General features: G+C 41.3%; 1 protein-coding gene across 1 annotated transcript in view; it reads left to right on the top strand.

Moving 5' to 3' along the window:
- Nucleotides 1-260: 260 nt before the first annotated feature.
- LOC140198055 (vesicle-associated membrane protein-associated protein A-like) overlaps nucleotides 261-24,465 on the top strand; it is an 87,250-nt gene continuing 63,045 nt past the window's right edge. The window contains exon 1 of the mRNA XM_072258927.1: nucleotides 261-389. Within this exon, the coding sequence (XP_072115028.1) occupies nucleotides 332-389 (58 nt within the window). The 5' untranslated portion in view covers nucleotides 261-331. The remainder of the gene's footprint in view (nucleotides 390-24,465) is intronic.

Genomic DNA, 24,465 nt, shown 5'->3' with positions numbered 1-24,465 from the left:
CTTCTGCTGCAGAGTTCCGCGTTCCAGCGGTTCAAGAGCGATTCCCTTTGCTGCGAAGAGTTCGAAAGAGGCGCTCCTTCCGCCGCCTGAAGGCTGGCCACCGGGAGCGTGCTCGCTCCAGCGACCGGCAGGCGCGGAGCAGGCCAGCGCGCTCCGGGGATCTGGTCGGACGTGTGTGCGCGCACGTCGACGTCCTGCAGAGCCGGAGAGTGAGACGGAGCGGCGCCGGGGGGTGGGGAGGGGGGAGGGGGAAGAGGGTGGGAAAAAAAAATCGGATAAAATAAGCATCGGGCGCCATCAGGCAGCAACTCGGTGTCCCTGTGAGCCGACCATGGCTAAACTGGAGCAAGTGTTGATACTAGATCCGCCTATCGAGCTCAAATTCAAAGGTGACAGCCTGCCCGGCTGAACTTTTATTTATTTAAGTTTCAATTATTAATAATTGTGTGAAATGTATTTTACTCAGCGGGCAGCGCTGAGTTGTCTCTTCGCCCTTTTTTTACCCCGCTCTACTCCCTGTTCTTTCCCACACCAGGCTCCATTGTAGGTGGAGGGGAGGGCGGCATGCCTGGCTGTCAGGAGTGGCGGAGTAAGGGAGGGGCGGCGTTGTCCTGGTTCCCGGCCCGGTCCCGCAGAGCGTGGGCCCCGCCAGCTCTGACTCAGGGCCGCCGGCAGCCGCCATTTTGGGCCAGGCGAACCTATAGCCCGGCTCAGGCCGCGCACAGTGCCTCGGCCTCTCGTAGAAAAGGGGCCGCTGGACACTACGCCCGGCGTGGAGTGAGACGTTGATTTTTTTAATATCTGAGGGGTTGGTGTCCTGTCCCAGCTCACATGAACTTTAAGCGGGGGTGGGGGTGGGTTTGATGCGGAAAGCGGGGCTGCAGGCTCTAGGCAGAGGCGGGGTCCCCCTTCATCGTTGCCACTAAAATCTCGTTCTGCAGGCACACATATCCAAATTTAATTTCCAAATAGGTCTCCCTATCTCTATTTAACACTGTGGTGGAAGGGGGAGGGGCTTATTTCCACCTTGAAATGGCAACGTGCCCTGCGTACTTGAAAATTTCAAGGAATTCCAACAAAATCTGCTGAAATGCTGCATGGTTAAGAATTAATATATTTTGGCACATGGTGTCTCTTCTCCCACTTAATGTTTTTAATATAATTTGGGGGTCCTACTTCAAACGCCATCGAAGTTGGGCGCAGGTTTCAGTGTTTCGATTACTGTTCAGTATTTTTTGATTCTAAATATATAGGATTTGTTGAGACAATCGATTAGATGACATAAGTATGTTTGATTTGATAGAGTAAGATTCTTTGCTGAAGTAAGACTCAGTTTGTGTTACAGGCTGTGGGAGGTTTCTGGTGGGGTCAGGGTAAAAATAGTCTGTCAAAAATTTATTTTCATGACTGGATGCCAAAATTGGGCTATGGCTAGTTGATGAGGAGAAATTCAGTACTGCACATTCTGTTTGGCTGCCTTAATAAGATATTGCTGTGGTGGTCTCATTGACTCTATACTATGGTAATGCCTAGCTCCGCCCAAAGTGCCAACGAGGCTGTTGGAAGCGCGACTGAGCTGCGATCTATGCCCTTTGACACCAGGTGGATTATGTTTCTTCTCAATATCGCTAGGCTTCGTTCCAAAGAACTGATCCAATACGCACATTTTGTACTGTTGCAAATTTATCACCGATTTTCAGATAAGGTTTGAGGTTTGATTTTTAAAATTGTGCTGCTTACTTGCAAGCAGACACGCTGAAGGAGGCTGTGTTTCATCATAAATTTTACATAAGAAAAATAACGGTATTAAAGATACAAACAAATTTATGCTTCACTTGGTATTTAAGGTTTATTGTTTTTGGATTTACTTTATGATGAAATTGCCCTGTTTTCAGTTTATGACTTACATTTATTCTCAGACTTGGTACATGATGGATTTAAATCACCACATTTTTTTCAAACAATTTGATAATTGTAGCACTCAACTTCTCATAAAGCTGGCCTTTCATCTTCCATTTAATCTTTTCTCTGGAGAGTGATTTTAAACAAATAAAAACTTTCATCCCAGTTTCCATCAGTGGTGGAACTCCTGATACAGGAGTCTTACCTTCTGCCTCTCTGCATGTCTCACATTTAGGGAATAGATGTTAAGAAGTAGTTAATACCAAGAAGTAGAAGACAGGAGGTTGGTAAGAGGCTGAATGGAACATAGCAATCTAATGGTGCTTGAAGGTTTTGGCATAGCAGTAGTTGTAAGTAATGTGAGAGAAATGTCAAAAGATGATCCTTGTGATTGAAAGGATATTGAATTGAATGTGATGTCAAAGTTATGAATAGTTCATTCATGTAGCTTATGTTTCTAGATGTCATTTGTAAGGAATATGAATAATATAGGATATAGGAAAGGTGATTGGTTCCCTCATCTTTAAAAAATATTGCAATTCATCTAGGAAATAATGGGAATGGCCTCAATATTTGACTGTCATGTCACTGGAAACATTTTTCCCACATCTCACTGCTGTTTCACCTGTGCTTCAGCTTAACTCCTGAAACTGTTAACCATGCCCTTTTCTTAGCTTTGGAATTGACTATACAGACCTGTGTATATTTGTACTAATCCAAGGTGTATCTTAACTCACTCTTAAGATTTTACTCATCACTTAGGGCCATCCTATAAAGTGTATTTGCAATTTGGAGAGAGTGTTGAGCTGTGTTTGTCAACCACTGAAACGAATCCTTGCAAAACCATTAGGTAAGGAGTTCTAGGATTTTGAAGTAAGTGCAGTGTAGTTCTCTTGCTATCCAAAAATCTTTCATTCTTCCTTTAAAATAAGCACAATTACTGCATCCCCTTATTCCTCTGGAGTAGAAGTTTCCAACATTCACCCTTTGAATGAAGAAACCGTGCTTCATCACAGTTTTAAATGGCTTATCCTATCATCTGAGACTGTGACTCCTTGTTCTATACTCCAGCCAGGGAAAGTTCTCTGCCTTCATCCTGTAAGAATTTTGTATGTTTCAATGAGGTTGCCTTTCCTTCTTCTAAATTTTAGAGAATACAAGCCGAGTCTACTCAGCCTTCAGACTTGCTATCTCTAGAATCAATACAATGAATTCATAGTAAGCATAGTCTTTTTAATGAGGCAGAAACTCTAGACAGTACTCTCAGTTGATGTCTCCAAGGCTGTGCATACTTTAAGGATGTACTTTTACCCATGTATTTAAATCCATGTGATAAAGTGGTTTATTATCACATGTACAGTGAAAACCTTTGCATGCAGTCCATGGAGATCATTTCATTACAATGGTGCATTGGGGTAGTAAAGGCTTACTTGTTACTTGCATTCCTAAATGCTAGTTTCTAGTAATTTTGTCACCTTTGAACATGATTATTTTGCTGGCAGTCTCAAATATTTCATTTATTTTGTATGCCTAATTGAATTACTCACATTTTGTATCTTATAAATTGAAGCCTTGAAAATAATAATAGCTGGACTGATAAATGTATATTAGTGGACTAGACAACGGTGTGACCCATTGGGGCACCCTTTGAGAGAGGGGTAGTGCAGTCTGATGTGACCAGAATGAACATTAAATTTTCCTGAATGCTATTGGTATCGCTTTGCTTTGGAAACTGAAGTAGAAAACCTCAGTTTATTAAAGAAGGACGACATGTAGCAAAGCAAATATAGTTCCTCGTTTAACGAAGGACACTTTTGATGGCATCATTTCTGGTTTATCTGTCACCCTTGTGCCTCTGGTTGTCATTCTGGAGGTGTGCAGTTCTCTCATCCCCCATCTCTTCATCTCTTTTGTTGCTTGTCTCTGATCCTGGAGACATGCGTGCCTCTCCTCTTCTGTCTCTTCTTCTCTCATCTGTTTTTGTCCTGACTCTTTGATCCTGGAGTCGTGCGGCCCTGGCCTCATCCGATTCTTGTTCTCTCCCTCTCCTTGCCGCTTCCTGACGACGTTTGGCGTCATCTCTTGACCATAATGCCCCCCTTCCCTTTCCATGTGGCATAATTAGGCTGACCATTTTTTTTTACCCTAATGCTGGATAGAAGATATGAAGCAGTAACACCAAAGGATGCTGATTATTCTTCATGATGTGGTTGGCGCTCTCCTTAATGGACGTGATATAGTCACTGCTGTCCTTTGACTGCAGCAAAGGGTTTGATGGGTGTCTTGAAGTATGTCATTACAATAAGAAGTAATTATCTCTTATTGATGGGTGACAGATCTGTCCCAATCCTGCACATGCTGATGGTGATTAGCAGAATGTGACCCCTCGAAATAGAGCTACCCTGCCCTTTTGCTCCGGTTGATGTCGCTGCTGAGGCTGGCCGTGCACATGCGTCAGGCTGTCGCGTCCCGATTTCCATGATGGCCGATTGGGTCTCGGGTGAAAGCCAGCCTGCTGATTTCTGGCGAATGAGCAATTTTATATGAATATATAACCCTGAACTTTGCCTGCATTCTGTAAGTTAACGCATTTTAATTCGATTTAGCCAAAAAAAATGCCGCTGTAATGCACCGTTTGAGCTAATTGGAGGTCACAAACAGACAGAGCATGAGAGCTTTAGTAGTCTATAGATAAGTTCAATGTTAAATCGGGTACTTCAGTTTGGATTCAAAGTGTAGAAACTTAAGTTTTCAAAACTTCAATATCCAGTTGTTAGTTGAAAGAATGAAAATCCACCTGTAAAAATTTCTGTATGGAATTGTGTTTAACAATAATGATCAATTTGTATATTTTTAAAATTGTACTGTTGGTTGAAATATCAATATTGGTTTCTGCAGTACATCTGTAATGGAAATGCTTCAGCTTCAGAATGTTTAAGACATGTCAGTGTGAGAGAGGTTTGCAAAGTGATGGAGTGGTGCAACTCTTAACGGCAACTGGTTTATATTTGCATTTAAACTTTGCATTTATTCTTGGGGTGCATGAGTTAGTGAGATTGACATCCTCATTATCTTGATGATAAAATCTGATATATTGTACATATGTAGGCTGACCAAGAAAAGAAGAGGGATCAAGATCAATGCCAAAGGTAATTTACTGGAGGAACTAAGCCAGGGGTCCCCAACCTTCTTTGCACCGTGGACCAGTTTAATTTTGACAATATTCTTGCAGACCGGCCGACTGGAGGTGGGGGGGGGGGGGGGGCGCGTGGAGGGGTGTTAATCACGACCGGAATATAGGTGATAAGTCAACTATAAGTCACTTATAAGTGGCTAATACACTCAATTTCGTTTCTAAAAGGGTTTACCTAACAAATTTAATATTAAACACAGCGCATATTTTCCTTGCATGAATATAGTGATAAGTCAATTATAACAGTGGTACCCAACCTCCGGGCCACAAACCGATACATTGCTGCGAAGCATGCAGCGATGGCCGGAACGCAGCAGTGGCCTCTGATCTGGGCCGACATTTACGTGCCGGGCAGCACCTAATTAATTAGCTTGTTTATTTCGGCTTTTTTTCTTAAAGATACGCTGGCTGTGTTCCGGCCACCGCTGCATTCTTCGCGGCAGTGTATTGGTCCATGGCCTGGAGGTTGGGGACTACTCACTTATAAGTCAATAGCATCATAACATTTTAAGTAACGTTTGGATATTAAACACACAGCACATATTTTCTTCGTATGGACATATAAAATCATTGCAACACACCAATATCGCTGAATCAGTGGGAGTCCTGGGCTTGTTTTCCTGCAACAAGACGGTCCCATCGAGGGGTGATGGGAGACAGCAATACTCGAAGGGGTTTCCTTATGTCTAGTCTATTCCGCAATTTAGTTTTTGTTGCATTCATTGCAGAAAACTCCGCTTTGCAGCGATATTGTATCATTTCTTAATGCATGCATTACTAAATGACAATAAAAGAGGACTGCATGCCCTCGTAATCTAATCTAATGATGTTGGAAATGGAAGCAATGTTTTCAGTGCTTTCATGGCTATCTCAGGATATTCAGCCTTGACTTTGATCCAGAATGCCGGCAGAGATGTTATGTCAAACATACTTTTCAGCCCACCAACATTTGCAAGGTCAAGGAGTTGATCTTTTTCCCTGCACTGACATGGATGATTCACCGGGGACATTCACAAATGGGTCACGGACCCATTTCTTTGCGCGATTTGGGTCACTGATGACCTCACGTGCGTTCAAGTTCAACAGTGGGCGTGACAGGGAATGAGAAAAGGTGCAGCTGACTCATATCGCCAAAATATATTGTTTCCTTGAGGCCCGGCAGCACATGCTTTGCGGCCCGGTGGTTGGGGACCACTGAACTATGCAGTTTGAACAGCGTGCGTGTGTGCGTGTATGGGTGCATGTGTGTGTGTATTCTCAACATTGCAGGTTGAAGCCCAGCATCAACATCTGTTGTCTCCTGTGTCTCTAATGTTAGGAATGATTCTGAGCAGTTTGATCAAAGGAGCAAGGAGGTATCAAAGATGCCAAGAGATTGTATCAGTCCAAAATTGAGGCTAGACCAGCCGTTAATTGTGGCAGGATTTATGTGCTATACTGGACTACGAAACAAAGTTGGGCAGCATTACTGATAACAGCACATCCCTTCCTGATTAACTTAACACGATTCTATGCAAATTTTTAACAGAAGAGAGTTGATGTATAACCTCCCACCTGGATAACCTTCGGTGCACTGAACCCACAGTCACTGCTGCAGATGCAAGTTCAGTCTTCTAAAGAGTCAACCCACACAAAGCATCAGGCCTAGATGTTGTACCTGTTTGTGTCCTTGGATATTATGCAGATCATCTGGTGGATGTAATTGCAGACATTTTTAACCTCTCCGTGGTTGTCACCTGCTTGAAGAAGACCACTATCATCCCAGTACATAAGTAAAACGATAACCAGCCTAAATGACTCCTGCCAGGGCTCGAATGTCTATCATCATGACGTGGCATATATTTAGCCTTTCAGGCAAACCTGTCCCAGTACAATTCACCTACTGATGAAGCAAGCCTACAATGGACGCTGTCTTCCTAGCCTTACACTCCTCCCTGAAGCACCTGGACAGTAAAGAGACAAAAATCAGGCTATCGTTTATTGACTATAGCTCCAACTTCAATACTATAATTTTAAGCAAACTCATCACCAATGTCTTCCTCTGCAATTGTATTCTCTATTACCTGATGAGTAGATTGCAATCAGTGAGGATGGGCAGCAATAGTTCTGCCATGGTTATTGTAAACACTGGGGTTCCACAAGTTTGTGTCCTCAGCCCCCTACTCTACTGCCTATACACTCATTACAGCATGGCAAGTTTCTGTTTTAACTCCACGTACAGGTTTGTAGGTGATAGCGTAGTAAGCTATATCTCAAAAACTCCAGACCTGGTGTATAGGAAGGAGATGAGAGCTTAGTAACATGGTGTAATGACAAAAAAAACTTCCCTCAATATCAGCAAAACAAAAGAGCATGCCTTTGACATCAAGAACATTGGGGGGGTGGGGGTGGTGCACATGCTTTTTCTGCATCAATGATATTGAGGTTGAGAACTTCAGGTTCCTAGGAGTGAACATCACCAAGCCTGTTCTGATCCAACCACTTGGAAGCCATGGCCAAAAAGCTCACCAGGAAGTTAATAGGAATTTGGCATGTCCCCATCAACCCATCCCAATTTTTATCAATACACTATAAGAAAACACCCTATTTGGAAGCTTGGAATAGCAACTGCTGTGCATAGGGTTGCAAGAAACTGCAGAGAGTTGTGGGCATAGCTCAAAGTATCACAGAAACCAGAATCCCCCTCATGGACTCCTGTGTATACTTCTCACTGCTTCAGTAAAGCAGCCAGTATAGACCCCATCCACCTTGGACATTATCTCTTGTCTCCTCATACATTGGACAGAAGATACAAAAGCCTGAAAGTATGGGCTCAAGGAAGGTTTCCACCCTGCTGTGAATGGTAGCCTGTTGATTGAGATGACTGTTGTATGACTAGATGGACTCTTAACTTTAGTCTACCTTATTTTGATCTTGCACCTTATCATCTACCTACACTGTACTTTCTCTGTAGCTGTTACACTTTATTCTGCATTATGGAATTGCTTACCTCATTCTACCTCAATGCACTGTGTACTGATTTGATCTGCATGATCAATATACAAAATAAGCTTTTCACTGTGTCTCAGTATATGTGACAATAATAATCCAATTCCATTTTAAATTTAATTTTTTTGAGATACAGCTGTGGAATCGGCTCTTCGAGCTGTGCCACCTAGCAACCCTCAATTTAACTCTAGCTTGATCACAGGACAATTTATAATGACCAATTAACCTACCAACCAGTATATCTTTGGTCTGTGCAGGAAACCAGAGCACCCGGAGGAAACCCATGCAGTCACGGGGAGAACATACAAGTTCCTTATGAACAGCGGTGGGAATTGAACCTGGGTTTCTGATGCTGTGCCTCCAGGATGTCTTGTGGCAATTATGCAAGATCTTGGTGATGTGCAGTTTTAGTCTCCTAATCAAAGCTATGTGCAGTTTTAGTCTCCTAATCAAAGGATATGATTGCCACATGACTGCAGTGAAGGTTGATCACACTGATTCCTAGTTTTACCAAAGAAGACTGAGGTTTAAAAGCTGTAAATTGCTCAGTAGCTGCAGAGAAGACAAGATCCAGGAGATGCATTTCTCCTGTCTTGATGGGTGGATTTCTAGATACAAAACACTCAAAAGGAGCAAAGGGCAAGATGCTGAAATATGCTATTGAGATAGATAATCTGATAATTGAATAATGGAGCAAGCTTGAATGGCTAAATAATCTACTTTTCCTTTTTCATGTTTCTTGATGAAAATGGTGCTAGGGAATGGTATGGTCACTCATACCATATACTTCAGCGAAGATGAGGAAAGTAGCATAGGACAACTATTCAAAGTGATATTTGTCACTTAATCAGGATCTGTTTGGACATTTGATTTGACAAACTGCTAGAGAGTTGGAAAACAAGTACAGGATTTAAAATGGCTTTGATAAATAAATTTGGTGACAGAAAGGGAATTTGAAACCAGATATTCTGAGTGCTGTGGATTTGAAATGAAAAAGATATCTGAAGAAGGGAATTATGATATTGGCGTGTGTGGAAAGGGGATGGTACACTGGGAGCTTATTAGTGTAGGTTGCATGATCATGCCTTTGTATGCGAGGAGACTGGAGAGAGAATGTAGGAGATAGAGGGAAATCTATCATGAGCTCTTTTTATTTTCTTGGGGAGAAGGTACAGCACTTGCCACGTGCATTGTTTCCCTGTTGCTAAGATAGTGAACTTGGTAGGAGTGAATTGAGAAATGTGTAAGGGGATAAGCTTAAGGAAACATTTGGTGGAGAAATGAGTCATGGATAATGAATGATCTTATCACTGATAGAGTAAACTAAATCGCTATGGTTTACACAGATTGCCTCAATGGTTGGGATAGATAAGACGAGGGCTCAGGGAGTCTTGACTTTTGTACAATACGCTCTTGGCAATTGACTCTATGGTTAGATGAGTACAAAATTAAAATTGGCTACTGGATGGATTTATTACTTATACTAGGAAGTACACTAATTCAACTTTAGGTTATTGCTCAGTAATCAAATGTTTTATCTGCAAAATGAATATTATATAAACTTAATAAAATTTGGTCACATGATTTGTATTCAGTTAAGCATTTTTAATATTTATACACAGAGAAAGTAAATTATGCATAGACAGATTTCTTTCATGGTTTTAAATTCACCAAAGGTATCACAATCTGAAACTGTTGCTGAATATTTGATTACCTAATTCAAGTCATTGAGTTCTTTAACATTGTATATGAATTACACAACATAAAATATATTAAAATCTTAACATAGATATGTAATGTAGTTTTCTTTATGGACTTCACTAATTAAATTACTTAGAGTAATTATGAAGTGGTTATCTACAAATTTTTCCTATGGTATGAGTAACAATTAACTAAAAAAAAAGGTCTCATTTTATCTTTGTGAAGCTTTATAGTGTTTCAGAAGGGCATCCCATTAAAACAAAATGGGCTGAAAGTGATATTTGAACGTATGCTGAATGGAGTTATGACTGCCTCCAGTGTTAGCAAAAGTTGAAGCTTTTGGCATCAAAGTGTAATATTACTCTGATTAGTTTTGAGAAGAAAATTAAATTCAAATGCAGAATACAATACAGGTTAAAAGAAATTGGACCTATGTAGTCACCATAATTATTCCACTGCTAGATTGCCTTGTCTGTCACTAGTTTGTTGTAGAACAACATATCCTCTGTAAATAACATGAATTGGTAGCTGGGGTAGATTCTCCTCTCCCTCCAAATATACTGTACCATTTTTTAGTTAGTTTCTTGGGATTGAGGATAATTTGTGATGCACTGCTCATTTTCCATAGGTTTGACTTTTGTATGCTCCCAGAACGCAATTCGGGATTCTTAGTAACATCCCACTCCACTTTGAGTGAGCAGTCCTGGACCAGGAATTCCCATGAATTAGTCTCACTAATCTTGTACAGCTTGTCTTTGGATAGTGAACAGGTTTCGTTTTAACAGATGTCCATAACTTGATTTTTATCTGAGTCTAAATATTCACTAGGTATTTCCACAGGATTTTGTTGATTGACATAAAAATCACACAAGACAAATTTTAAAGAAAAGAGCAATTACTAAATAAAGCAGGGGTAATGGAGGGGAGAGAGGAAACAGTTCTATCATTCACTGGAATAATGGAGTTTGATCGTATATGGGGGGGGGGAGCATCTTTAATTTGGGCATTTGTACCACAGCGGTGGCCTGTACTCATTTTTCAAGGATCTACCCACCTCTGTCTTTAAAAATTCATTTCACTTCCTTAAAGGATAATGAGAGGATAACGAAAATCACCTCATCTCTTTTAAAGTAGAATCCCTTATTTTTAAATAGTGACTCCCAAATTTGAGATTCTACCATAAGAAGAAACATTCTCTTCATGTTAATTCTGTCAAGGGTTCTTTTCCCTTTTGTAAATGTTAGTGTTTATAAACTTGCCATGTCCTAGTGTTTATAAACTTGCCATGTCCTACTTCTCCTCAGAAGTACAACCTACCCATTCCAGATATTAGTTTGAAACCTGCTTGAATTGCTTTCAATGTATTGAGAACCTTAGATTAGGACATCACTAATGTACACCAGAAGTTATCTTGTCGCCGAAATTGAAGCACATCCTTTTGCATTCAATTCCCAATACTAAAGTATACTAGAAGTTATCTTGTCATTGAAATTGAAGCACATCCTTTGCATTCAATTCCCTTACCAATAAGTGCCAGGTGCATTAACTTCCCTAATTATTTGCTGTACTTACACATTACAGTTTTACATTTCCTACATTGTACTGTTTGTTTGACAGATTTTTGCTGAATCACTTATCTATTTCACTTTATAAGTCATCTTCATATCTTTAAACTGATCTTTGTACAATTATTTAGCAACTTAGCAATTTAGCAACTATGCCTTCAGTGTCTTCATCCAAGTTATGTATATAAAATTTATGTAAAAAATTTAAAGATATTAGTATCTTATCAAACAAAAAAAGAAACATTTGATTTTACTGTTTTCTGTTTACCAGGCAATGTTACGTCTAATTTCTATTTCTCAACTGTTGTTGATGAGGCATCAAATACCTTTGAGAAATTGGCATCCCTGTGTCTACAGCACCTGATTTACTACAAAAATATTCTAATAAATTGTTTGAATCACTTCAACAAAATCATGATGAGTTTATCTTAAGTTTACTTTGAATTTTCCAGGTGTGATCATGACTTTCGTTGCTGCTAATGTTTTCTCTTTAACAAAGCTGGTGTACATTGTCTCTGTCTTATTGAATGAAGGAATTGCATTTACTATTTTCTTAGGAAATGGAATGGGCTTCAAATGTAGGTAATTTTGGAAAACTGAAACTCATAAGGACCTAGAAAGTTGTCAGTCCCCAGTTTCCAACAACTCAGTCCTTGATCAATTTTTCTGGGTTGTTTCCTCCCTTCCAGTTCTGTCCTTGAATGATCGGTGTGTAAATTTATTTTTGTGCTCATCATGCTGTGACACAGTGCAATATGATACACCATCTGATTCAGATATATCTTGTACACAATTGTGGCTGTGACAATATCTGAGTAAAATCTACATGCATCTCCTTTTTGGTGTCTGCTTAATATTGCTGGCCTTCTGCTTTCTACTCTTGTTAATGTGGCAGTCAATTTGTAGACAGCAACATCATTAGGGAAGATCAGTGTACTTACAGGTAGCTGTCGATGGATAGTTCCATCTGCTACTTCTGAAACAATGTGTGCAAGTTGCAGTGTTTTTATTCTTAATTTGTTAAGCAACAGAAGTTGGACTCACTCAGCCTGAGAATTTCTCTGGCAGTATTTTTTTCACTCTCCCAAGGAATATTCACAAATAAAAGATCAATTGTCTGGTTTAGCCTGTTGAGAGTTTTAAGAGAATAGGGCACGGTTTCTTCACAAACGAGAAATTCTGCAGATGCTGGAGGAACTCAGCAGGCCAGGTAGCATCTATTGGAAAGAGTACAGTCCACATTTCGGGCTGAGACCCTTCAGCAGGTGGGTCTCGGCCCGAAACGGAGACTACTCCTTCCAATAGATGCTGCCTGGCCTGCTGAGTTCCTCCAGCATTTGTGTGTGGGGCACGTTTCCTTAGCTATATTGTGGAATTGGCAAGACTTAACCTCTTAACTCGACCTTTACAACTTGTAATTGAATTGCATTTTGGGGTTTGTAATGGTTTTTCTTTTTTTTTGGAAATGAGCTAAAGATACTATCATATGGATTGATTGGCCCTGCAGTGTTTATTCACTGTTGTAATGTATATCTTCTGCAAAGCATGGAATAGGAAGGTGCTGCTATCAGTACCCTCTATGTCCCAAAATTTCCAATGCTTCCATATTCCCTATGGTTTTCTCAGTGCCTGCTGTGCCCTGATGCATTTGTCTTACCCAGTATGTTACTGTGAGTTAATTTGATGTGATTTTCTGTCACATGGTGATTCCAGCTCCCTGCTGATGTTAAGCAGTGTGTATTTAACCCAGTTTGACGAGATGAAAATTCAATATTCAGAATCTTGCTGTGCATTATTCACCACATGAAGGTTGATGCCTAGTTTCAAATGCTAGTAGCTTTTTTAAAAAAATACATGCTCTTTCTTTTGATGTGCCTTAAAATGCTGCCCTGACAGGCAAAAGCAGTAATTGTGTTCCTGGATGTTTTAAGGTTGGTTGGGGAGTCATTACATAAGTATTTCATATGTACTTTATATGCACAGCAGATTATGTTTAGTTTATTTCATCAATTTAGTTCTGGTATTTTTCTCAATAAACTAATGTTAATGTAACCCCAGGTTAAAATGCTATATGTGCTGGCATGAAAATATTTCCAGTAATGGTTTTAATGTGATAAATACATCAGATTTATTACCAGAATGTTAGTGACAAAGAAGTTACTGGAGATTAAAAAAACAGAAAATATGGGAAGCACTCAGTATTCAGCATGCAGTTCACTGTTCAAGGTTAGTGCTGTGATGAAGGGTGTTGGCCCAAAATGTTGACTATTTATTCATTTCCTTAGATGCTGCCTGACCTGCTGAGTTCCTGCAGCATTTTTGTGTGTTGCTGTGGATTTCCAATATCTGCAGGATCTCGTGCTTATGGATCAAGGTTGTAAGGTCTTTGAAATTCTGAGAAATAGTTGTCAACTGTTGACTAGTACTCTTTGTACCTGCTGAGTGTTTCCAGCATTTCCTGTTTTTAAAATCTCAAGAGCAACTGATGTTTTTGATGTCATTTACTGATTTTCATATCCTTGCAAGCGGATCAAGTGCCACACCTGTCCCTTCACCTCCTCCCTCGCTACTACTCAGGGCCCCAAACAGTCCTGCCAGGTGAGGTGACACTTCACCTGTGAGTCTGTTGGGATCACCGATTGCAGTGATTCTCAACCGTTTTTTGGCTACGGCGTCCTTAGGAGCTGTTCTCAGGTTCCAGGACCCCCCTTTCAAACAGGGATACAACATGAAGCAGATAGACAGGAAATCATTTATTATTGGACACCAAGAAAACTTGAACATTCCGACATACTGGACAAAACTTAAAAAATGACTGTGAAATTAAACATCTATCAGGCCTAATGTGATCCTTGAGCTTGGTGCTTTTCTGTAAGTTTCATGATATTGGGCTTCAAATTAGACAATGACAGTCAGATGTCACCTCGTGTTGCGATATCAATTCTGTTCCTGGATCTTGTCAAGGAAACTTTACCTTTGCAGAATCTGCTCTCAACCAAATATGTTGAGGGGAAAGGCAATAAAAAAAAAAAAATATCTTTGGGCTTTTTCCCACAGTGCTGTAAACTTATTTGGCAGATCACTCTTGATCCAAAAATCTTTTTAAAACTGACTGAACTGACAACATGCTGTTATATCACTCTGAAGATCAATCAAACTCTCTTGAATTTCTACCTCAACTTGGGTGGGTTGTACTTCATTATACAGATATTATAAATAGGAGGGAAACTGTTGATTCCAATGAAGGTTGCTGCTTGGGTATTTCATTGGTTCAGTTACCAGGGTGCCCATAAACCCTTGGGGCTCTCCTTCTCACTGTTTTCAGTCAGAGGCCCTCTTCAAATGTGCCAGGGCCCCCAAGGAGGCCATATGGCCTCTGTTGAGAATGGCTGATCTATTGTATCCGGTGCTCCTGGTGTGGCCTCCTGTAGATCAGTGAGACCCAGTGTAGACTGGGAGACAGCTTTGCCGAGCACCTACACTCCATTGTCCAGAAAAAGAGGGATCTCCTGGTTGCCGCCCATTTCAATTCTACTTCCCATTCCCATTCCCACATGTCAGTCCATGGCCTCCTCTACTGCTGCAATGAAGTCACACTTGGGTTGGAGGAATAACACCTTGTATTCCATCTGGGTAGTCTCCAACCTGAAGGCATAACATCAATTTCTCGAAATTCCAGTAATTGCCCACCCTCGCCCTCACCATTCCCCATTCCTGTTTCCCTTTCACCTTGTCTCTTTACCTGCCCGTCACCTCCCTCTGGTGCTCCTCCCCCTTCCATGGCCTTCTGCCCTTTCTGTCAGATTCTCCCTTTTCCAGCTCTACTCTCTTTCACCAATCAACTTCCCAGCTCTTAACTTCACCACTTACCCCTCTCCTGGTTTCACCTATCACCTATTACTTTGTACTTCCTCTCCTTCCCCCAACCTTCTTATCATGAGATACAGATGCTGGAAATCTGGAACAAAACACACAGAAAGTGCTTGAGGGAGTCAGGCAACATTTGGGGATAGGAATAAAATAAATAACCTTTTCGGTCAAGACCCTTCATCAGGACTGGAAAGGAAAGGAGCAGTAACCAGTATAAGAAGCTGGTAGGAGGGTGAGCTGGCAGGTGATAGTTAAGAACACATGGTGGGTATACAGAAAGAAGCTTGAAGAGGATGGGTGGATGAGGTAAAGAGCTGAAAAAGGAATCTAGTAAAGGAGAAGGGAACCAAAGGAGGTGATGGCGTGTGAGGAGAAGGGATGAGAAGGTAACCAGAATGGGGAAAGGGAGAGGGGAGAAATTACTGGAAGATGAGGTAATTGATGTTTATGCCATCAGGTTGGAGGCTACCCAGATGGAATATGAGATGTTGGTTCTCCAACCTGAGTTTGGCCTCATCATAGCAGTTGAGGCGGCCAAGGACAGACATATGGGAAGCTGATTTGAAATCAATGGCCACCAGGCAGTCCTGCAGACAGAACAAAGGTGCTCGACAAAGCTGTACCTCATTCTGTTTTAAGCCTTACTGATGTAGAGGAGGCCACATGGGATGCAATAGATGACCCCAGCAAACTTGCAGGTGAAATGTTGTCTCACCTGGAAGGACTCTTTGGGGCCTTGGATGGTAATAGGGATAAATACTAATAGGGATAAATGCTAGGGAGGCAATCAGTGAGGAGGGAAAAAGGGAAGAGAGTCAAATAGTGAATAATCCCTGTGGAAAGCGGAGGCAAAACGTGCTTAGTGCTGGGATACCTTTGGAGATGGTGGTAATTACAGAGAATGATATGCTGGATACAGAGACTTGCGGGGCGAGGCCAAGGGGAACTCTATAATTGTTATGACAGTAGGAGGGTGGAGTGAGGGCAGATATGCAGGAAATGGAGATGATGCAGGTGAGGGCAGCATTGATGGTGATGGAAGAGAAACCCCATTTGTTTGGGGGTGGGGAAGAAAATCTCAGGTGTTCTAAAATGGAAAGCCTCATCCTGAAAACAGGTGTGGTGGAGGTGGAGGAACTGAGATAATGGAATAGCATTTTAACAAGAGAGAGGGTGGGAAGTGGTATGTCAAATACTGATGGGCATTGGTTTAACGTGAAAAGGGGAAAGTTGAAAGGAGGTTTGCAGGACAAGATTTTAGAGTGATGGGTGTCTGGAATGCAGTGCTAGAGGAGGTGGTGGAAGTAGATACAATGGGAACATTTTAAGAGGCATTTAGACAAGCACGTGAACAGGCAGGGATTGGAGGGATGTATAGCATGTTCATGTAGTTTAAATTTGGATTATGGTTAGACAGACTTGTAGCTGAATCTCATGTTTCTTTGCTGTTATTTCTTCAAAGAAGTTTTAGTTTGCTAAATTTAGGTATAAAATTAATTGTCAATGTGGGCTGTGCAGAGGACGCCAGGAGACTTGTGGAGATAAGGAGATGAATATAAAACCAAAGTATTTTGTTTTAAATAGTAAGAGATTCAGTGGTGCAGCTGGTAGAACTGTTACTTCACAGATCCAGTGACCAGAATTCAAATCTAATTTCTGATGTCTTTTTGGAGATTGCATTCTTTCTCTATGAACTCTTCCCCCAGAAACATCAGATTCTTCCTACATTTCAAAGGTTTGTGGATTGGTAGGTTAATTGGCCCAATTGTATAAGTGAGTAGTAAGAATTTGGGATGAGTTGATGGGAATGAGAGGAGAATAAAAAATGAAATTAGTTTAAATTGCTGGTTTGGCACAAATCTATTTGGCTAAGAGCCTGTTTCTGAGCTGGATGATTGACAATTGTTAGCGTTTGGTGGGACCAAGATGCCCTGGTATATGCATCACTGAAAGTTTACATGCAGGTTGGTAAGCAGTTAGAAAGATGATATATTGCCCTTTATTACAGAATGATTCAAACACAAGTGTAGAGTTGTGTATTGCTTTAATTATGTAGGGACTGCTCCTGGAATGTTATGCTGAGGTCTGGCTTCCCACCTAGCGAAGAAGCCAGTTACGTTTACCTGATTAGTTTATGACTTAGAAGTTTATGATGAAGGATAGATTAGGGAATCACAAAATTCTGGAGGAACTCAGCAGGTCAGGCAGCATCAATGGAAAGAAATAAACAGTCAATGTTTCGGGCCAAGACCCTTCCTCAAGAAGGAAAGGAAGGGGGAAGAAGCCAGAATAAGGAGGTGGGGGGGGGAAGGGTGAAGAATGCAAGCTAAAGGTGATTGTTGAAGCTGGTTGGGGGAGGGGAATTAAGTAAGGAAATGGAAGGTGATAGTTGGAAAAAGTAAAGGGCTGAGGAAGTAATCTGATAGAAGAGGACAGTGGACCATGGGAGAAAGGGAAGGATGGGGGCTCCCATGGGGAGGTTACAGGCAGATGAGAAGAGTAAGAGTGCAGCCATTGTGGGGAATGAAGCGGAGGAAAGGCGGAAGGGGAGAAATTACCTTTGCTCCATCTGCAACAAGCAGGATTTCCTGGTGGCCAAATATTTAAATTCTGATTCCCATTTTCATTCAGACTTGTTGGTCCATGGCCTTCTCTATGGCCATAATTAATGAGGCCTCTCTCCTGTGGAGGAGCAACAGCTTGTATTCTGTATGGGTAGCCTCCAACCTGATGGCATGAGCATTGATTTCTCTAACTTCTAGTAGTTTTTCCCCCTCTGCCGTCCCTCTTCATCCATTACCCACTCTAGCTCCACTCTTATCACTTCTCCTCACCTGCCTATCACCTTCCCATGTGATCCTCCTTCCCTTTCTCCCATAGTCCACTCACCTTTCCTATCAGATTCCTTCTTAAGCCCTTTACCTTTTCCACTTATTATCTCCCAGCTTCTCACTTCACCCCCCCTCCCCCCCTTCCCCTATGCACTTAGCTTCACCTGTTACTTTCTAGCTTGTACTCTTTCACCTCCTCCCACCACCTTCTGGCTTTTTCCCCTTTCCTGACCTGATGAAGGGTCTCGGCCCAAAATGTCGACTGTTTGTTCCTTTCCATATATACAGCCTGACCTGCTGAGTTACTCAGCATTTTGTAAATGTTACTCTGAATTTCCAGCATCTGCAGAATCTCTTGTTTAGATTAGGCACTCTTTTTAGTATAGTTTTAGAAGGATGAGAGATGATCTCATTGAAAGTTCTTAAGTTTGATAGAGAAGATGTCTGGTTTGATTCTCCCTGGCTGAGGGTCACATTCTCAAGATAAGGTCTCAGCCATTCAGGACTAGTGAGAATAACGAATAGAATAGTGATTCTTTGGAATTCCTTATCCATCAGGGCTGTGGAAGCCAAGTATATACAAGGTGGACTTTGATACATTTTTAGATAATGATGTGATAGAACTAAGGGAGTATGGCTACTGCCGAAAAGTTGTATCTTTCTGTATAATCATCATTGATATTTATTGGCAGAGCAAGCATGATGGGCTGAATGTTCTGCTTTGATTTATTTTTATAAACCTTAATCTATAAACGTCTTAAGAGAAGGAAGAGAAGACCCAATAGACTCATTGTAACTGAAGGTGGAATATGTCAGAACTCTGAATATTTTGTATCTGCCTTCACAGGAGGAGAAGTAGTAATGTAGGTCTGGGATTGCATCTAAATAAAATGTATCCTAACCTCTTAAAAGAAATGATAAAGGGTTTGGCTATTAGAAAGTGCCATTTTCCAAAAAAATTAAAAGTTAACCCAAAACTGATGGAATTTATGCCAGGGTAGGGGGTACAGGTTGGAGAAATGCCAAAATTGGACAAAAGTAACAAGCAGATCATTGGCCTGGTTGGGTGAGTGGGAGAAGGGTGTCATAGAGAAGTGAGTTCATGCATTTTGAGAAGAGCAAAAAAGGTAAGCAGTTATGGCAATTGTAGGCTGTTGAGAATTTTTTTGGGGTCATGCTCACTTTTAGGAGGACAAGCATACAAAATATTTGCTTCCTCCTAGCTGAAGTATAGAAAACGAGAACATTATGATCATGGTAGAATGATATAAAATTCTCTTTATGCCACTTCATGGATACAGTGTTAAGTTCTGCTCACCACTAGAGAAAGGTTCAAGATAGTTTAATGTCATTTCTAGTACACAGCTGTAAAGGAGGAGGAAATAATTTTAACTCTGGATCTGATGAAGCTCAAAATAAACACAAGATAAAGAACACAATAATAAAAAAAACAATAAACATGTAAGACCATAAGATAAAGGAGCAGAATTACGCCATTTGGCCCATCAGGTCTACTCCTCTATTTCCTCATTGCTGGATCATTTTTCTTCTCAGCCCTAAACTTCTGCCTTCTCCCCATACCCCTTCATGCCCATGACAAATCAAGAATCTATTAACCTTTGCCTTAAATATACATAAAGACCTGGCCTCCACAGCTGCCTGTGACAAAGAATTCCACAGATTCACCACTGTCCAGCTAAAGAAATACCTCCTCATCTCCGTACTTAAAGGACGTCCCTCTATTCTGAGGCTGCATCCTCTGGTCTGAGACTTTCCCATCATAGAAAACATCCTCTCTACATCGACAAAATCAAAGCCTTTCACCATTCAATCAGTTTCAATGAGGTTGCCCCTCAATTTTCTGAATTCCAGTGAGTACAGGCCCAGAGCCATCAAATATTCTTCATATGACAAGCCATTCATTCCTGGAATCATTTTTGTGAGCCTCCTTTGAACCCTCTCAGTTTCAGCACATCCTTTCTACGATAAGTTTATAAAAGAACTGCAAATGGGTGCACTTCATACAGATGTAGTTATTAGAGAGACTGGTGGATTCCAGAGTACTCTCATCTCTCTCAAAGAACATTCCACTGACCCTACACTCATTCTCACTGCATTAGCTATGTACTAATAGACAAAGAAAGATAAAAACACACTAGAAATCTTTCTCGAGCCTTTGCCACTTCTCTTGTAAGCCCTTGAGGTCAAAGCCAGACCACTTTAAGGCTATGTCCACACTACGCCGGATAATTTTGAAAACGCCGGTTTTGAGTGAAAACGACAGACGTCCACACTAAGCGTTTTTCAAAATATCTCCATATTAGACAGATATTTGGGCAAATCTCCTCCTACTGGGCATGCGCAGGACACACCGAAAACAAGCGAAGAGGAAACTGTATACTTGGTGTGTGGTTGTCCAGTTACAGAGTAGAAAAACTTAAAAGGAATTGCTCTTGGCTGTCGCGCAGGAGGACTTAAAACTAAAAAAAAAGACAAATACTGGAGCATATAAAGGCAACCGACAGGGAGTTCATGATCCGGCTGACGACGAACATTGAAATACTGACTAACTCTGTTGCATTAATAAAGCACCTTGTTAAATGTATAAAACATGTCTGTATCAGTGTTATCTTGTATTACATTAGGCTGTTACACATCTATTGTCAGAGAAGTACTTGCATAAATAGGTAAACTGCCTTGGTTCTTGGTTCTTGATCCTCCAAAATATTCCGCATGGAATTTAAACTGGAGCTGGCGGAGGGTGTTTTCTGTCCTTACCGTCATACAAGCAAGGACAGAAAACAGGGCAAAGTGAGTATACTTATTTATTCAGTAAGCTATGGGTCAAAGTATTTGGTGGGTACATTTCTAACTCTTCTGGCTTCAGTCTCGTTGCTGTCTGTTCCGAAATTGTTAGGTTCTGCGAAGCGCTGAATCAAATATCGCTGTGATGATTGTACGCTCTAGTATCGATTGTTTGGCGACAATAAAGTAATAATAATAATAGTAAGAAGGAGAAGAAAACAATGAAATGTTGCGCTACCGCCATCTGTTCCAGCACGTCATGACAGTGGTTTTAAAAAGCTCCGGTTACGATGTCCACACTGCAACGGATATTAGACGCTTTCAGATTTATTCACTCTGGAGACAGTTTCTGACAATTTCCGTTTTCGGGGGATGAAAACGCCGTCTTAGTGTGGACAGAGGGTCAAAGCGAAGAGAAAATGCTTCGTTTTCAAAATTATCTGGCGTAGTGTGGAGGTAGCCTAGCAGCGTCCACTCCCACAATGGCTACTGTGTTTAAACCTAACCTCTTTTTATTGGCTTTTGACAAGTGCCTAATAGAACATGGTGATTGAAGCTTGTCAAAAAGTCCCAAAAGGCCCTGAGCTTTTTAAACCTCCTATTGCTTTATCAACAAGCGAGTGCTCATGACGAGTGAAGCTTGCTGATTAACCCCCACCCCACATTTCCATGCTCTGAATCTGATTCTATGCCCATCAATTATCCATTTTAAATCTTTGGAGAAATGGAATCAGCACTGGGGCAGCACCATAGTGCAGACAGTAAAACTGCTGTTACATTTCCATAGCGACCTGGATTCAATCCTGTCTCTATCTGCGTGAAGTTCAGAATAGTGGTTAATTTTGCTGGGAAGGGTGTGGAGGACATTTTATTGAATGGTGCCGGCAAGGAAGCAGCTCTTTGAAGAGATGGATGAATCTTCCATGATCTTGTATACTGTTAAAAATTTCTCTTAACCCTTGCTGTTTCATTATAGCAGAATTTCCAAGGTTTTAGAGGAAGAAAACAAAGATAGAAGTCAGGCTATTTAGAATGAATTAGACGCCAATAATTTACGTTGAAGGGGTAAGATCACAAATTTTTTTTTTGTAATAACTAGAATGAGGGTTTTGAATTTCAAATGTAGAGAGAACTGTAATGTTATGGACATCTAGAATAGGAAAACAGATTATTATCTGAATGGTGGCTGATTAGGAAAAAGAGAGGTACAACAAGACCTGGGTGTCATTGTACGCCAGTCATTTAAAGTGGGCATGCAGGTACAGCAGGTGGTGAAAAGGGCGAATGGTATGCTGGCATTCATAGCAATAGGATTCGAGTACAGGAGCAGGGAGGTTCTACTGCAGCTGTACAAGGCCTTGGTGAGACCACACCTGGAGTGTTGTGTGCAGTTTTGGTCCCCTAAACTGAGGAAAGACATTCTTGCCATAGTGGGAGTACAAAGAAGGTTCACCAGATTGATTCCTGGGATGGCAGGACTTTCATATGAAGAAAGACTGGATCGACTAGGCTTATACTCGCTGGCATTTAGAAGATGGGGGGGGGGTATCTTATTGAAACATATAAAATTCTAAAGGGATTGGACAGGCTAGATGTAGGAAGATTGTTCCCGATGTTGGGGACGTCCTGAATGAGGGGTCACAGTTTAAGGATAAAGGGGAAGCCTTTTAGGACCAAGATGAGGAAAAACTTCTTCACACAGAGAGTGGTGAATCTGTGAAATTCTCTGCCACAGGAAACAGTTGAGGCCAGTTCATTGGCTATATTTAAGAGGGAGTTAGATATGGCCCTTGTGGTTAAAGAGATCAGGGGGTATGGACAGAAAGCAGGTACAGGGTTCTGAGTTGGATGATCAGCCATGATCTCATACTGAATGGCGGTGCAGGCTCGAAGGGCCGGATAGCCTACTCCATCTATTTTCTATGTTTCTATCTGTGCTCTAGGATAATGATGCAGGCCAGTCATTGAGCAAAATGAAAGTGCAGAGAGTGTGATTCTAGTTAAAGGATCTCCAACTGGGGTCCACAGACCCCTCAGTTGATGGTAGGGGTCTATAGTGTGAAAAGCTTGGGAACCCCTGTTATTGTTGAAGTTTAAGAACTAGTTGAGCATGTCGAAACAGTAGAGTGAGTCCAAGAGCGAGGAACAACCCGAGGTTTAGCCAATTTAAATGCCAAGCTAGATTGAAAAGGTCAGGGTTTCAGGATCGGAGGAGAGGTGCGGGCTGGTATTCAGCTTGAGGTTTACTCGCCTCTGTACTGAACTGAGGCTGTGGCCTGTAAGTAACAGGCTCCTGTATCAGCTGCAGTGATGACCGGCTTTGTGGCTGTGGACTCACTTTTGTAAACTTCAGTTCTGAATGTTATTTGCTTTCATTGTTTGCATGATTTTTTTTCTGCACGTTGGGTGTTTGGCAGTCTTTTTAATGGATTCTATTGAATTTTTTGTTCTGTGGCTGCCTGTGAAGAGACAAATCGCAAGGTTTTATATAGTCTACATACTTTTATAATAAATGTACTTTGAGATGCAGCTTGGAAAGATAGCAAGGATTTCAAACAGCAATTGAATATTGTAAGGATTGAAAGGAAGAATGGTGGGTGTCATTGGACCTATTGTTTCTTATGAGCATTCAGTTATGCAGGATGCTACTCAATAAGAGCTGAGTCATTTTGGTAACTGGAGAGAGTCTAGACTTTTTTGCATGTGTGAGTTTTGTAATTAATTCCAGAGCTTGGGTATGAAAACATGTCTGCTGATGGAAAACTATTTGCACAGTGATAAGATTCAGGAAAACTAACGTTTACATTACAAGTAGCAGGCGATGGATATCTCCAGAAAGAGAGAATCAAGTGACTTCTGATATTCAATAGTATTATTACTATTGAATCTCTGAGGTGGTGGGGGGGGGGGTGATTCTGTATTACTGGAAACTTCACAGAGAACCATGCATTACTGATTCTTAAAACAGAGGCTTCGTCATCTTTGTCAAATGACTTGCCTTCTAATGTCACAAAGTCCACCAACAGTCTCAGAGCATAAGCTAGGAGCTTTAAAGTACACTTGGGGAAAGTTGATGCTGTAAATATGAAACAAAAATAGAAGATATTGGAGAAAACTCGACAGGTCAAGCAGTACCCATGGAAAGTGAAAAAAAATTGACATTTTTGAGTCTGTGTCCTTCCAGTTACGTTTCCACTCAACACAAACCAGAACAAGGCAGCCATTTTGTGGGTACTGAATTGACTTCATCCTGGGTTAGTTCATGAGCCAGGACCCCAAATTTGGGCCACCAGTACCATCTGGGGGAAATAATTCTTATAGTGATTTTTGGCAAGTTATACACCCCTAGTGCTAGAAAATATGTGATAGCATTGTAGCAGTGGTAGCTTTCTGTGATCCCATGGTGCTTTGTCCATGATAAGATGAATTATGCCAGGTACCTGTCCCCTTAGTTTGCTCAGATGATGACCCTCCCAGAGAAGAACCCTTCTGTGTATGAGGCCTTCAAGACAGGCCAATTCTCAGTGCAGCTGTCAAGTAACAACCCCTTTGGGCAGATCCCTGTGGACCAGGCTGTTGAAGCCACAGTGAACAAAGGCACACAGACTCC

The sequence above is a fragment of the Mobula birostris genome, chromosome 1 (assembly GCF_030028105.1).
Source record: "Mobula birostris isolate sMobBir1 chromosome 1, sMobBir1.hap1, whole genome shotgun sequence".
Classification (NCBI taxonomy): Eukaryota; Metazoa; Chordata; class Chondrichthyes; order Myliobatiformes; family Myliobatidae; genus Mobula; species Mobula birostris.
This window is presented reverse-complemented; position numbering and strand designations above follow the sequence as displayed.